Below are 17,318 nucleotides of genomic sequence, written 5' to 3' on the forward strand. Positions count from 1 at the left end.
TGTTGGTCTGAAATTCTCTTTTTTGGTTATGTCTCTGTCAGGCTTTGGTATCAGGACGATGCTGGCCTCATAAAATGTGTTAGGGAGGATTCCCTCTTTTTCTATCGATTGGAATAGTTTCAGAAGGAATGGTACCAGTTCCTCCTTGTACCTCTGGTAGAATTCAGCTGTGAATCCATCAGGTCCTGGACTCTTTTTGGTTGGTAAGCTGTTGATTATTGCCACAATTTCAGAGCCTGTTATTGGTCTATTCAGAGATTCAACTTCTTCCTGGTTTAGTCTTGGGAGGGTGTATTTGTCAAGGAATTTATCCATTTCTTCTAGATTTTCTAGTTTATTTGCATAGAGGTGTTTGTAGTATTCTGTGATGGTAGATTGTATTTCTGTGGGATTGGTGGTGATAACCCCTTTTTCATTTTTTATTGCGTCTATTTGATTCTTCTCTCTTTTCTTCTTTATTAGTCTTGCTAGCAGTCTATCAATTTTGTTGATCTTTTCAAAAAACCAGCTCCTGGATTCATTAATTTTTTGAAGAGTTTTTTGTGTCTCTATTTCCTTCAGTTCTGCTCTGATTTTAGTTATTTCTAGCCTTCTGCTAGCTTTTGAATGTGTTTGCTCTTGCTTCTCTAGTTCTTTTAATTGTGATGTTAGGGTGTCAATTTTGGATCTTTCCTGCTTTCTCTTGTGGGCATTTAGTGCTATAAATTTCCCTCTACACACTGCTTTGAATGTGTCCCAGAGATTCTGGTATGTTGTGTCTTTGTTCTCGTTGGTTTCAAAGAACATCTTTATTTCTGCCTTCATTTCATTATGTACCCAATAGTCATTCAGGAGCAGGTTGTTCAGTTTCCATGTAGTTGAGCAGTTTTGAGTGAGTTTCTTAATCCTGAGTTCTAGTTTGATTGCACTGTGGTCTGAGAGACAGTTTGTTAGAATTTCTGTTCTTTTACATTTGCTGAGGAGAGGTTTACTGCCAACTATGTGGACAATTTTGGAATAGGTGTGGTGTGGTGCTGAAAAAAATGTATATTCTGTTGATTTGGGGTGGAGAGTTCAGTAGATGTCTATTAGGTCCACTTTGTGCAGAGCTGAGTTCAATTCCTGGATATCTTTGTTAACTTTCTGTCTCTTTGATCTGTCTAATGTTGACAGTGGGGTGTTAAAATCTCCCGTTATTGTTGTGTGGGAGTTTAAGTCCCTTTGTAGGTCACTCAGGACTTGCTTTATGAATCTAGGTGCTCCTGTATTGGGTGCATATATATTTAGGATAGTTCTTCTTGTTGAATTGATCCCTTTACCATTATGTAATGGCCTTCTTTGTCTCTTTTGATCTTTGTTGGTTTAAAGTCTATTCAGAGACTAGGATTGCAACCCCTGCCTCTTTTTGTTTTCCATTTGCTTTTAGATCTTCCTCCATCCCTTTATTTTGAGTCTATGTGTGTCTCTGCACGTGAGATGGGTTTCCTGAATACAGCACACGGATGGGTCTTGACTGCTTATCCAGTTTGCCAGTCTGTGTCTTTTAATTGGAGCATTTAGCCCATTTACATTTAAAGTTAATATTGTTATGTGTGAATTTGATCCTGTCATTATGATGTTAGTTGGTTATTTTGCTCGTTAGTTGATGCAGTTTCTTCCTAGCCTCGATGGTCTTTACAATTTGGCATGTTTTTGCAGTGGCTGGTGCCGGTTGTTCCTTTCCATGTTTAGTGCTTCCTTTAGGAGCTCTTTTAGGGCAGGCCTGGTGGTGACAAAATCACTCAGCATTTGCTTGTCTGTAAAGTATTTTATTTCTCCTTCACTTATGAAGCTTAGTTTGGCTGGATATGAAATTCTGGGTTGAAAATTCTTTTCTTTAAAAATGTTGAATATCCGTCCCCACTCTCTTCTGGCTTGTAGAGTTTCTGCCAAGAGATCAGCTGTTAGTCTGATGGGCTTCCCTTTGTGGGTAACCCGACCTTTCTCTCTGGCTGCCCTTAACATTTTTTCCTTCATTTCAACCTTGGTGAATCTGACAATTATGTGTCTTGGAGTTGCTCTTCTCGAGGAGTATCTTTGTGGTATTCTCTGTATTTCCTGAATCTGAATGTTGGCCTGCCTTGCTAGATTGGGGAAGTTCTCCTGGATAATATCTTGCAGAGTGTTTTCCAACTTGGTTCCATTCTCCCCGTCATTTTCAGGTACACCAATCAGACGTAGATTTGGTCTTTTCACATAGTCCCAAATTTCTTGGAGGCTTTGTTCATTTCTTTTTATTCTTTTTTCTCTAAACTTCCCTTCCTGCTTCTTAACAGACCTACAGAGTCTGTTCTGTCAGCCTTAAGGTCTGTTTTGATTTTAATGGTAATAGGCATGTCCACTTCCTCTTCTCATCATGGCCTGAATTAGTTTTACAGGTTAACTTTGGAAGGCCCTTGGCCAAGGGGAGGAGTTGTATTAGCGTTCTCTAGAGGAACAGAACTAATGGGATATATATTATCTATCTATATATGTATATATATAGAGAGAAGTTTATTAACTCACACGATCACAAGGTCCCACAGTAGGCCTTGCGTCTACAAGCTGAGTAGCAAGGAGAGCTGTTGTGAGTCCCAAAACTGAAGAAGTTGGAGTCCGATGTTTGAGGGCAGGAAGCATCCAGCACAGGAAAAAGATGTAAGCAGGTCGGCTAGGCCAGTCTCGTCTTTTCACATTTTTCTGCCTGCTTTATATTCTAGCTGCGGTGGCAGTTGATTAGATGGTGCCCACTCAGATTAAGTGTGGGTCTGCCTCTCCCAGCCCACTGACTCAGATGTTAATCTCCTTTGGCAACACCATCACACCCAGAATCAATACTTTGCATCCTTCAATCAAGTTGACACTCAGTATTAACTATCACAGGAGTCCATTCAGATTGTTGGGGGGCTTAGAATTTTATTTTTGGTTTGTACTAACCTGCATAAAAAGTTGTCTCTTTTGTGACCTATTTTTGTTTTTTTTTCATATGTTTTTTAAGAGTGTACTTTTTTTTTTGACAGGCAGAAGTCCTGTATATGAACATTAGATATTATTGCTGTGTTGTAAGTCACTGATGCTTTTTCCATCAGTGTATTAAAAGTATTAGGCAGTTAATCCCTAATCCACTGACCTTAGCCTACTCTTTTATTCTGTAATGGGAGAAGGTGAGCCCATGGTGTTTTTTTTTTTTTTTTTTTTTTGACCGTTTTTACTATTGGCTGTGTAGGAGCCAAGGGAAAACTACTTCCCCATTGCCTTCCAAAAGTTCTCTGAAAAATCAGCTGACTAAAGGCAGATTAATAGGAAAAATGGAGTAAAAATTTATGAAGATGCACACAGGGGAGAACCACAGAGTGATTACTGCCAACCCCACAATGGATTCAGAAGCTTATATACCATCTTGAGGTTATAGAAAGAATGGGGCTTGGATTGTGGCAAAATAGGTTATAGTGGCAAAACAGGTAATGGGATGGAGAGAAGAGGAGGACTTGGCTATCAAAGATGGTCTTGTTGCCCGGGTGCGGTGGCTCACGCTTGTAAGCTTGCAATCCAAGCACTTTCGGGGTCTGAGGCAGGTGGATCACCTGAGGTCAGGAGTTCGAGACCAGCTGGCCAACATAGTGAAACCCTGTCTCTACTAAAAATACAAAAATTACCCAGGTGTGGTGGCACACACCTGTAATCTCAGCTACTTGGGAGGCTGAGGCAGGAGAATTGCTTTAACCTGGGAGGCAGAGGTTGCAGTGAGCTGAGATCTTGCCACTTCACTCAAGCCTGGGTGACAGAGCGAGACTCTGTCTCAAAAAGAAAAAAAAAAAAAAAAAAGAAAAGGAAAAAGGTGGCCTTGTTATGTAGATGAAACCTCATGGGTTGCAGCCTTCAGACAATAGATGGTAAATGTTTGTTTTAGACTTTAAAGGTGTCAGACTCTCAGTTAAACTTTCCTGGATTGGACAAGGGAAGGCCCTCAGAGAAAGCCTGGTTGCATCAATGTAGATTTTCTCTATAAATGGAAATCTCCCACAAAAGATAGCTTTTCAGGGCCACTTATGTTTGCAGGCCCTCCGAATAGCAATCTCAAATTATGTCAAAGACGTATAATTTGGGGTACAATATTTTGATTTCCTTAGCTGTCTCGTCTAGCTATGGTAAGCATGGCCATCACAAAAGTAGTAGTTGTTATAAAGACTTAGGTGATGTGGGGTTGGAATTTATATTCTTGTTTGGGATATATATTCAGTGACCTGTAGTTTTCAGAAACCATTGCTTAATTTAGTAAACTTTTAGGGTCAGATATTTACTTACTAAATTATGGTGACTGCCTCGTAACAGTTGAATGATGAAATATTTCAGGTTTGTATATGTAAAGCACTGTGGGAATCATAGAAATCTGTGAGGTGTGTGATACTGAATCTTGAGGTGTTCAGTGCATATTGCATCCATTATTTGACAAGCTCCCATTTCCATGAGGGAAAAACTCTAGGAGGCTTAGAGGACAGTATATTTAATATGAAGCCAACTCTATGCCCTAAACTCTGCTACCTGATTTAGGGGATACCAAGATGAACAAAGCATATTTCCTAAATATCAAAAGCTTATGATCTGATTGGGAATGCAGACATATTCCCAAATCTAATTAGAGAATGCCAGGTGTCCCTAAGACCCCAGGGGCTCAGAAAGCAGCACAGACTTGCAAGTGAATGTTTCCTGGAAGGAAATGGTTGCAGTTAGAATTTACTAGTTCTTGTTTTCTGTTCTCCCTAAATAGTTTTGCTTTTAAAACCTCTTAATGTTCAGATTCTGATTGCTGAATATTTTGATATTTTTCTATGCTTTTATGTGTGAGACTTCAGTCTTTTATTATTCAGGCCTGCCGTTGCTGCGTATGCATGCACAGATATTATATATTTTTCTTTTATTTTATATAAAAGAAATTTTATATGTATATTTTATATATAATTTTATTATATAACAATCAAATTATTATTTTATTATTCAGGCTTGCCGTTGCTGCGTATGCATGCACAGAGACCAATAGTATGTGGCACTGGCTTTTGAGAAAAAAAAAAAAAAGGCTTTATTGCAAAACTGGTAAGTGAGAAGATAGGAACAGATTCAAATCTGTCTCCCCAGTTTAGGTTCTAAGGCAACTCTTAAGGGATCAGAGGGCCAGGAAAAGGATTTAGGAATGTTGGCTTGGCAGGGTCTGATTGGAGAGCTGCAAATTTGACCATTTGTGGAAACGTATATTGATGCGGATTGTAGCCTCAGATCTTCTGGGCCAATGAACCCCTTCTTTTGGTCACATCCCAGTCTTCTTGGTTTTGAGGGGAGGATTCTTTGGTTGTGGGGATTGTTAGAAGTCAAGCTTTTTCTATTGCACTTGCCCAGGCTACATGTCCTGCAGTCTCTGAATCTGTTACACCTAAAAGGTACTTGACGTTTTGTTATTGACAGAGTAGGCCCAGTTTGGGCAGGTCCTGTGGTTGTAGCTTCTCCATTTGGGTTTCTAAATTATGGTCTCCAAGCCACTTAAGAGGAAAATCTTAAAAACTAGGATCACTCTGTATTGTCATTTTATTAAAACATAATTTGATGGAAGCCATATTTGTCTTGGAAATTAGTCAGCTTGGTTAATTTACATGAATATTAAAATGTGCCATCGTCTTTACTATAATTGGATCATTTTAGGTTACCTTATCACGTACCTTTGATCCAGGTATCCTGCCCAGGAGGAGAGCCATGCTAGCTGGGAACCAGTTGCCATGCCAGAGGAGTATCCTGATTAATGTAGTTGGAGTTATCCTTGGAGTCGGGTGGGTTAATTCCCACAGAAATTACTGTGGACTTACAATGAAAGAGTTATGGAAAGGATTTTAGGGAGACAATCACATGTCTACTCTGTTTAACACACAGCATAGTCACCAGCAAATATTCAAAAAGTTCCATGCCATAATGAAATCAAGATATTGTACTATGGAGAGAGACAAACTCAAGTTAGTTGCCAGACTTCAAACAATGTCATCTTTTAAAAGTAAACTTAAAATATATCTAACACATATTGTAATATAAAACTACAAAAAGTGAGCTGAACATCATCCCATGATGAAACATATAGATATTAATGACATACAATGTGGGCTTTTCATGATAAATTGATGGGAGCTAGATTGTTGGATTTTCAGAAGACTTTGAGAGGGTGAGTGGAGCCCAGCAGGGAGCAGCATCCTGGAAGATAGACAACCTTAGAGGAAAGAAAGTGTGAGAAGGTGTCAACCCAGCACACTCATGTTTTTCTCTCCTTTATGTTGTTTTTTTTCTCTTCTTTTTTTTTTTTTCCATTAAGGATTAGGAGATCAGCAAGCTATTAATATGTTCAGATCACATTGACCTATTGATAAAAAGTCATAATTGTAGGACAGATTTGTAAATACTTTTTTTCTTGGCTAAGATCTGAGTCAGGTAAATAGAATTTTGAAGAGAGTATGTTTTTGTTGATATTTTGTAAGATTTCAAGAAGCATATCTCTTTTAATTAAAGGAGTGTAAACACAACTAATGAATGTGCCATATAGAGCATGTTGTATTCCAGGAGGGAATCTTGGTATTTAGTATATTTATGTTGCAGTTTTAACACATGAAAAGGAATTTGACCAGAATTGTGATTCTTTTTTAAATAGAAATTTATATAAGATCTTTATCCTACCTGTTTGGCTTCTTTGTTTTGAGAAGTTAATGTTCTCTAGCCCTCTCTCCTTTAATGTATTAGGTTGGTGCAAAAGTAATTGCGGTTTTGCCATTAAAAGTAATGGCAACATATTAAGAAAAGTAGTACTAGCTGTTAGAGATGTCAGAATACTTGTGTTAGCAAGATTCTTCTCTCTCAGGGCTTTCCATCTTATGTCATTATGACTGGTGACCTATATTATATTTTCTTTAAATTTTAACCAAAGCTGAAGCAGAGTACTTTGGGGGACTTACTTTTATTTAATATTTTCACAGTGTTCAACAAGACAGATATAACCTCCACTTTTGGAGAGCTGTTACTTTAGCTGGGAAAAAGATTGTAAATGAGTGATTACATAAATAAAATTGCTATTGTGATAAGTGCTCTGAAGAACAGGGTTAAAGTTAAGATTATATCAAAGAGTTCTAATCTACATTTGGGAGGCAAGAGAGGCTTTCCTCAGAACTTGATTTTAAACTGAAATCTGAACAATATGTAGAGTTAGCTAAGCAGTGAGGGTTAGGAGGAAGATAGTTGAACATATATAAACACAGATTCCTTTTTTGTATGTGATTATGCTTAGTGTTATTTAAAGCAAAGGATTAATGAGTGGATATACAGTCCTGGAGCTCAGAAAAACAGTCTAGTCTGACAATATACGTTTTGTTTTCTATTCTTTCATCTCTTCTTGCCTGCTTAATTATCCCCCCCTTAAACATTTTTTTAAAAAGATACTCTTTCTGATTTGCATTCTTCAAAGTTGCTTGGTTACAATTCCAGATTATATCATTTTCAATAGTAGTTGAGCATCTGGATTGGAGCTCATGGTGCTCTTTGTGTAGACAATAAAATACAGTCATGTGTGGCTGAACAATGGGGATATGCTCTGAGAATGCAATAGGTGATTTCGTCATTGGGTGAACATCATAGACGAATTTCACAAACCTAGATGGTATAGCCTACTACATACCTTGGCTGTATGGTATAGCCTATTGCTCCTAGGCTATAAACTTGTACAGCATGTTACTGTACTGAATACTGTTGTAACACAATGGTGAGTATTTGTATATATAAACATAGAACAAGTACAGTAAAAGTATGATATAATCTTATGAGACCACTATCTTATATGTGTCCCATCGTTGAACTAAACGTCATTATGTGGCACACAACTGTACAGATATGTTCTGTCATACTAACAAGAAATGTTTTTACTAGCAGAATATATACCTGTGTTATATTATAAAATTTAAAATCACATCACTTTGTTTTCAAAACAAGCAGCTGAAAATTAGGCATGATTTGCTAACTTGCAGTTTTTCATTAATATTTATTTTCAACTTATAGATTTGTTTCCTAATGGTTCATATTTTTGCTTTGTCATATGCTAGCTCCCACTAGCACGAAAGTGTCTAGAGACAGCAGAGGTTTAGTGGGAAAGACATTTGTAAAACAACCCTAAATTTAAGAAAATTCTAATTTGCCAAATTGAGTGTTTATATGAGAACGACTGCCATAAGTCAGTTTTATTGGTAGAAAATCTAGCACAATATGCTGAGCAGCACTATTTAATGGGTACCTTTCTTCTGAGCTGTTGGTTTAGAACACTTAGGCTGTCTGCAGAGATTTCTTATCACCTGCTATTAATTCCTAGGAGCACAGATGAGGTAGCTCACCTTCTTCTTGGGTAACTTCAATGAGTAGCTTGACTCTGCTATTTGATTTTATTGTAATTCTAATCTGTTTTTTTTCCCCCAAACCAGGTGTTAAAAAGGTGACACAGAATGATATATTCTAAGGTTTTTTTTTTTGGGGGGGGGGGGGGGGGGCAGGGGTCATAGTGTCTTAGAGTTAGAAGGAGCCTTTGTCATCTACTCTAATATTCCACTGAGGACAAGAGGTTCATGATATATAGATTGACTATTTATATATATGGAACATGATGAATTGGGTGGGACCCTGGAACAACAAGTATGAAGTGGAAGTATCTTGGGAAAAACAGGTGTATGCTCACTCTAGTTATACCACAGCCTTGCCAGATCATCATCCAAACTCTGCATGAAAGTACTTGTTGCCTCACTAAAAATCTAGTGCCATAGGTAGCTCCAGTAGTAAAAAAGTTTTTGTTTTGTTTTTTGGAGACAGAGTCTCACTTTGTCACCCAGGCTGGGCTGCAGTGGGGCGATCACTGCTCACTGCAGCCTCCACCTTCCGGGCTCAGGTTATCCTCCTGCCTCAGCCTCCCAAGTAGCTAGGTCTGCTTATTATTTGTAGAGACAGGGTCTCCTTGTGTTGCCCAGGCTGGTCTTGAATTCCTGGGCTCCGGTGATCCTCCCGTCGGGATTACAAGGTGTGAGCCACCACACTCAGCCAAGTTTTTTATTGAGCTAAAATTTATCTCATTGCAACAACTCTTATTCCGATGCTAAATATAGTAATAATATGATAGTTTACATATTCATTGGTTTTTTAGATCACTTTTTTTTACTACTTTAAAAATGACTTTTTAAAAATTACAGTTCTTTTCCTGTAGGTCTAACCTACATCCAAATTAAAACAGAAAAGAAATGAGAAGAGGTCACATTGCTGGCTGAACCACCGGACTCTAATGTAGTGCACTGCTTGCCAAGCAACACTTGATAGCACATCTACACATTCTTATCTTGGTTCTTTTAGAGAACATTCAGTGAGGTCTCTAGCTTCTCAAAAGCAAAGCATCCAGTTATTACATTAATGTTTTATCACCTTAAGATAGAATGAAAGGTTATTATATAGGATACATGCCAATAAAAGTAAAAGAAACAATCTTTATACACTGGAAGGCTGTACTTCTAGCTAGAGTTAATCATAATGCTTACAGTTTTCTTGTTATTAAAAATGCTCAGTATATATCTATAAAGACTAGCTACAAGGGCTTTTAAGACAGCTCTGTTGTCATTTTTTTTTCTTTAGACAAAAAACAATTTCAGTTCATTCACTATATAACTTTTCACCACCCTGGTTGATACATTAAAGACAGTTTAGTTTTCATGTGCTATATTGCCCACATTTTTTCAGGAGGCTCATACGTAGGAAGAGCAGGAATGATAGCTTTTGAGGTGGTGTATAAATAGGGCACAGAGCTTAGGCATCACTGTATACAAGTAAGTCCCCTCCTCTCCTGCCTCCCCTCTCCTCCCTTTTTTGCTGTTTAGGTAATTGTTAATGAATGTCAAATAGAACCATTGGAGAACATGATTAAGAGAAATTATTCTCAAGTGGAATTGTCTAATATGATAAATATGATTTTATTTTAACCCTCATAGTGGATTTGTTTAAAAGGCAGTCAAAGTTGGTTAATTCACAGAGGCAATTTTATTGCTGGAAAATCTATCAAAATTACAGAATTTTATTTAAAGTAAATTGAAAGTTATATATGCTACAGTAGGTAGCGGTCGTTGACTGAGTTAGTGGGTTTTACTGTTAATGTATGGTAATATTCACATATTATAACTTTGTCAAAACCGTAGGTGTTAGCTAGGGCAGTTGAAATAAATTAGGGCATGTTTTATAGGCTCCAAAGCTTTATTTTGGAGCTTATATATAAAAGTGTTTGTAGTTATTCCTTTCATTTTAGTTATTTGAGTAAATTTTGACAGTTTTTGAAAGTAAGTTGGTCATTCTAGGGAGCACATTTATGTATTCAATGTAGTAAAGAGTGTTTTTTTTGAGAAACTGGAAGAGTGCTGTTTTGCATATAAGATTTTTCATTTGTAAAGCTCGCTGTATTTACATTTGCAGCTTTAATAAGAGATGTGGAAAAGTAGTTTTCCCTTTTTGACACCTTCACAATTAATTGTTTAGGTGATATTAACAAGTAGATATCTGTATTATACTTTTATTTGGCTTACCTTGCTGATCTAACATTTTTGGTTTTAAAATATTATCACTTAAAGATAATTAAGTGAGGAATTCTCCTGGGTACCATGTAGTAGGAAGACATGGGAGATGGATTGTAATACCAGGTGCAACATGTCACTAGTCAAGAGGGTAGTCATTTAGTGCCTACTTGGAAAAGTATTGCAAGAAATATAAACTTCATAAGGCTCATAATCATAAAATTCACTTATGATTATTTGGTCTTAGAATTCAGTTTATGTGAATTGATTTAATTATGTAAATCTTAATGTTATGATGTTTGTGGAAAGAGTGGTCTTAGCAACTTCATAAATGATTTTAGGCATGGTTATGACAGTTTTGTTAAGTTGTAATACATTTACTATCTCTCACAAAAATGTTTTGCTAGTGTGATCATTTACCAAGACATGGAAAAAGCAATGTGTAGTAAATTGACGTCTTGTTTTACTTTGCATTTACTTATGTATTTCAGAGATGGGTGACTACTGATTGGATTGTTAGAGAGTACCACATAATTTCTCTTTGAGGTGATGAAATAAACTAAATAAAAGGGAAGAAGTGGGAGAATAGTATTTGTTAAATCCTTCAGTGTGTTGGTTGTTATATTAGATGCTTTCCAAATATTATTTTACAAACCTATGAGGATTTTGGCTGCATTCAGAGCTAATAGGTGAACACTAAGACATGGAGAAGATTTTATCAGAGGTCCTAAAAGGTAGAGCAAAAATTTACATGCTGATCTTCCTTTCTTTTCTTTTTTCTTTTTAAGACAATGTCTTACCCTATCATCCAGGCTGGAGTGCAGTAGCATGATCACGGCTCGCTGCAGCCTCATCCTCCTAGGCTCAAATGATTCTCCCACCTCAGCCTTCTTAGTAACTGGGACTACAGTCACATGCCAGACCTGACCATTTTTTGTATTTTTTGGTAGAGATTGGGTTTCACCATATTGCCCAGGTTGGTCTTGAACACCTGAGCTCAAGCAATCCGCTTACCTCAGCCTCCCAAAGTGCTGGGATTACAGGTGCCAGCCACTGTGCCCAGTCCAACATGCTGTTCTTTCTAAATTCCAAAATTCATGTTCATTTTGCTACATTACATTCAAATTGGTATGTATACTAGCTCTGTGACAAAATTTATTTGGGGGATTATTTTTAACTTGAATTTCTTAGAGTAACAGGAATAAATTAAAATATGAAAATTAAATAATATGGAAAACTAGTAGTTTCTTTTGAAAGAGATTCCAGTTTTAAAAGTATCTTAAAAATTTTTAATAAGACTTTTTGCCAAATATATTTAAGGATCAAAGTACTTCTTGATGAATCACTTTTTATTGTATTGATGCCTTTGGCTCATCTTAGTTTGTCTTCATGTAGTTATTACCAATTCGTGAGGAATGGCCATTTCAAAGGTTACCATAAATGAAGTAAAAGGTCTTCAGTCACACTGCTTGGTTTTAATTCCTTACTCTACCCTTTCTTACTGTTGTGACATTTGGCAAGTTACTTTAGCTTCTGTACTTCCTGTTTGTTTGTTGTTTTCCTTTTATTGGTGATATAGTAACAGTCTCTGTCTCCTAGGATCTCCTAGGTTGTTGTGGAGATTGAGTTAAGTAATTCAAGATCTCAACACGTTATTAGCATTTATTAACTCTCAATGAATTTGTTGAGATGAAGAACATTTGCTAGAATTTTATATACACATCAACTCATTTTGCTTTAGTAATTTTTTTGTTGGTTTGTTTGTTTTTGAGTCGGAGTCTCGCTCTGTCACCCAGGCTGGAGTGCATTGGCGCAATTTTGGCTCATTGCAACCTCCGCCTCCTGGGTTCAAGCAATTCTCCTGCCTCAGCCACCCAAGTAGCTGGGATTACACGTGTGCGACACCACACTCAGCTAATTTTTGTATTTTTAGTAGAGACAGGGCTTCACCATGTTGGCCAGGCTGGTCTCAAACTCCTGGCCTCAAGTGATCCACCCACCTTGGCCTCCCAATATGCTGGTATTACAGGTGTGAGCCACTGCGCCCAGCCTTGCTTTAGTAATTTTTTTTGTACTTGGGAAAACCTACTAGCGTACTCCACATTATTCCATTTCATTAATTCAGCTTTCATGTCCAATTATTCTAGATTCATTCACACATTTTTTCAGGAGGCTCATAAGTAGGAAGAGATGGTAGTAGAGATGGTATCGTGGCTATGTTATTAGGATTTTTGCTTTTCTTTGTAGTATGTAATAACTCTACTGTTACAATTGCATACTTCCTCTTCCCCGTAGCACGAAACCTTCTCCTTCTACAGTCTCTCCGATTTCAATAAATGGCTTCAATAGGCCAGAAACCTTGGAGTCTTCTTTTGGTACTTGATTTTAAAATTACAGTAGGCCCCCTTATCCAAGGGATGTGGTAGACCTTTGATATCTACTTTAGGATCATATGAATTTGTATCTATTTTGAATCATGATATTTTCTTTATAAATTCTTAATTTGATCTTCCTCTTTATTGTAAAGAAACTGAAAATTCTGAACTTCTTAATAACTAAGTCTTTACAAATTGTTTTTCAAAAACTTTGAAATACTAGTGTGATTTTGTATACTATCTAAAAATGCCATTTTACTTTGTGTTTGGCCAAAAAGTGATGCTGTGTCTGAAATGATAAAATCAGCTTAAAATTAAAAAAATAATTAGCATTACATTAATGTTTTCTTTTTCTTTTGTTCTCTTAGCTTCTTAATGAAGAGGATAACTCAGAATCATCGGCTATAGAGCAGCCATCTACTTCAAACCCAGCACCGCAGATTGTGCAGGCTGCGTCTTCAGCACCAGCACTTGAAACTGACTCTTCCCCTCCACCGTATAGTAGTATTACTGTGGAAGTACCTACAACTTCAGGTATGAAACAGCTAGTAATGTTCTTATTAGTTCTTTTTCTTTTTTTGACATTTTGGTTTTGTGTAATTATCAAGTCTGTTAATGGGCTTATAAACATATATACACATGGATATTTATATATGTATATACATATATATACATATATAAATATACAAATGTGCACATATAAATATACAAATGTATACACACATACATATGTGTGTATGTATATATGTGTACATACTTATATAACCATAAAACAAGATGATGGTGAGTGTGAATGAGAATGTGGTATGTGTGACTGTAAGTGAAGGGTGTACGTAGTGATATCCCATGCATATGATAATTATTGAATACAAGGCAGTAATTCCTGTTTGCTACTGTTCATCTTATTCAGGTCACTCTAAAGAACTAATCTATTTTTCTGGCTACAATTTTTATTTCCTAAGTAATGATAAATTATTCAGTTTGATCACTTTTGTATACCAGTGTGATTTAGTATACTATCTGATGATTGTTTGATTTTGTATGTGATTATAACTTCTGTAGTCTAATAATTTCTAAATAAATTCTAAACAACTTCTCTAAATATTTTATATACTCATTATGAAACATATTCATTTTAAAAATCAGTTACTGAAAAATATTTTAACAGAAAAAATTTTTCACTAGAACTTTTCATCTTATTCTGTAGTTATCATCTACTGCTCTCAAATTAATGCCAGCTTTCTCTGGCTACCATTTTTGCATTTGGAATGTGTAAACTCAATATTTCTTCTACCAAATTCATTTACTTTTTTTTGTGTAGTTACTGAAAATCATTTTTTAATGGTGTCGTCACTAATGAAGCTAATACATGCTTACTCCTTTTGTTTTTTGTTTTTTTTTTTTTTTTTGAGACAGAGTCTCACTCTGTCACTCAGGCTGGAGTGCAGTGGCCCAATCTTGGCTTACTGCAAGCTCCACCTCCTGGGTTCACACCATTCTCCTGCCTCAGCCTCCCAAGTAGCTGGTACTACAGGTGCCCGCCACCATGCCCAGCTAATTTTGTTTGTGTATTCTTAGTAGAGATGGGGTTTCACCGTGTTAGCCGGGATGGTCTCGATCTCCTGACCTCATGATCCATCCACCTCGGCCTCCCAAAGTGCTGGGATTACAGGCGTGAGCCACCACGCCCGGCCTACTCCTTTTATTTGTATAAAATGTTTATTTGATGATTATGCTTGCTCATTGCCCAGTTTTATGCAGTTTTTATGTTGATAACAATTTTGTCTTTAGCTATAAGATTTAACAGCTGGTTTGATGCCTGTTAAAATTTATTATATGCTAAATAGTAATTCTTCAATATTTTTCAAGTTTTCACAATATAGTAATAAGACTTTGCTGCCTTAGATTAAAAAAATTAATTTGATTGTAATTTTGAAGAAAGAAAATGAGTTTTTTTCCCACTGATGTTTGAGTAATGAAAGATACCATGGATAATTTTAAGAGTGAAATTGTGATCCCTTGTTGTGACTACCATTGCTATTGCTGTGTAACAAACTACCTGAAATGTAAGAGAGTAAAATATCAATAATTTATTACTGTTAGTTCTTACTGTTCTGGGAGTGGACTGGGCTGAACTATGCTTTTCTCTCCTAGAGTCTTATGTGACTGTTGTCTGATGGTGGCTGGGGTTGGAATTATCTCAAAAACTTCTTTTTTCACAAGTTTGGTGGTTTATACTGGCTTCAGCTAGGACCACAGCTGGGGCTGCTGGCCAAGACAGTTATATGTGGCTTCTTATTGTGGCTTACACTTCCTCAGTAGATGGTGGCTAGGTTCCAAGAACAAGCATTCTGAGAGAAAGTCAGATGGAAGCTCTGTCGCCTGTTATGATACTGTCTCAAATGTCACATGGTATCACTTCTGCCATATTTGGTTGTCAGAAATGAGTCACTAAGTTTAGTCCTTATTCAAGAGGAGAGGAATTCATCTCTACTTCTTGATGAGAGGAGTTTTAAAGAACTTGAAGACTAACTTTTAAAACTCTCACAACTGCATACTTACTCTTCCCCGTAGCACCAAACCTTCTCCTTCTACAGTCTCTCCTATTTCAATGAATGGCTTCAGTAGGCCAGAAACCTTGGAGTCTTCTTTTGGGATCTGATTTTAAAATTACAGCAAGCCCCCTCATCCAAGGGAGATGTGTTCTCAGAACCCCAGTGGATGCCTAGAACTACAGCTAACACTGAACCCTATAAATACTGTGTTTTTTCTATACATACTGTTTTTTGTTTGTTTGTTTTTGTTTTTGTTTTTTTTTAGATGGAGTTTCATTCTTGTTGCCCAGGCTGGAGTGCAATGGCATGATCTTGGCTCACTGCAACCTTCACCTCCCGGGTTCAAGCAATTCTCCTGCCTCAACCTCCCAAGTAGCTGGGAGTACAGGCATGTGCCACCACACCTGGCTAATTTTGTATTTTTAGTAGAGATGGCATTTCACCATGTTGGTCAGGCTGGTCTCAAACTCCTGACCTCTAGTGATCCTCCCGCCTCGGCCTCCCAAAGTGCTGGGATTACAGGCATGAGCCACTACGCCCAGCCCATACTGTGTTTTTTTAATATATACATACTTATGATAAAGTGTAATGTATAAATTAGGCACAGTAAGAGATTAACAACAACTAAAACTAGAACAGTTATGGCAATACACTGTAATAAAAGTTATGTGGATGTAGTCCCTCTTTCTCTTGGAATACCCAGTCTTCTTCATGTGATGATATGAGATGATAAAATGCTTATATAATGAGATGAAGTGAGGTGAATGACATAGGCATTGTGATGTAGTGTTAAGGCTACTATTGACCTTCTGATGATATGTCAGAAGGGGGATTGTCTACTTCGGGTGATCCTGGACTGCAAAACCATCACGATATTGATGAGTGTAGATCCTTGATAGCTGAAGGTTATTTTGCTGAAAACTTTTGGAAGAACACTGTAACTGGAAGTTGTTGTCTTTTTTATTAACTCATTGAAGTATTGCTGCAGAGGTTGTAGTGCTTCAGTGATCATATGGGTGACTTTGATACTGTGTCCCATTAAGGATCATATTCTATAATTTTGACATTTAATGTCTGCACCATTTGAAACACTTCAGCCGATTTTGGTAATGGCCACGTTACTGATTCTGCTTCATTTTCTTCTTCATCTTCCTCTTCCTCTGTAGATGACTCTAACTCTTCCATATCCTCATTTATTAACACTTCTTGATGGCCATCAGTATGCCCTTCTACTTCTTCATCAAGCATGTTGGCAAATCCTTCTCCACCAACTTGTCTTCCTGTGTGATTTTCCTGACTTCTCCGCTGATCCCCAAGAAGCCTTTAAAATCATAACTTTACTCCAAACATTCTTCAAGGAGACATCTACAGTTTCTGGTTTTAATTCATCAGTTGCAGCTTTGATGAATGTTACTTCTTCAGCAATAGTGATTTCCAGCACTGTATTATGTCCATGTTAGGGTCTGCATCAATTGCTGATCAAATGTGATTAAATACTAGGCAAGTATATGTGGCCTTGACTGACCAGATGATGCATTGGTCAAGGGACTGAAGCAGTGAGGTTATATTTGGAGGTCAAAATAAAACCTCGACATTTTCATTTTCTTTTTTTTTTTTTTTTTTTTTTTTTTTTTTTTGAGACAGAGTCTCATTCTGTCACCCAGGCTGGGGGCAGTGGCGCAATCTCTGCTCACTGCTAGCTCCGCTTCCCGGGTTCACACCATTCTCCTGCCTCAGCCGCCCGAGTAGCTGGGACTACACGCGCCTGCCACCATGCCCGGCTAATT

General features: G+C 37.2%; 1 protein-coding gene across 4 annotated transcripts in view; it reads left to right on the forward strand.

Annotated features, from left to right (window-relative positions):
* Positions 1–17,318, forward strand: part of NDFIP2 (Nedd4 family interacting protein 2) — an 87,140-nt gene that overhangs the window by 35,939 nt on the left and 33,883 nt on the right. For all 4 annotated transcript variants that reach the window (XM_058438011.1, XM_058438012.1, XM_058438013.1 and 1 more), the window contains one exon: positions 13,345–13,510. In XM_058438011.1, coding sequence (XP_058293994.1) covers positions 13,345–13,510 — 166 coding nt within the window. The remainder of the gene's footprint in view (positions 1–13,344; positions 13,511–17,318) is intronic.

This window comes from Hylobates moloch, unplaced genomic scaffold, assembly GCF_009828535.3.
Source record: "Hylobates moloch isolate HMO894 unplaced genomic scaffold, HMol_V3 SCAFFOLD_4, whole genome shotgun sequence".
NCBI lineage: Eukaryota > Metazoa > Chordata > Mammalia > Primates > Hylobatidae > Hylobates > Hylobates moloch.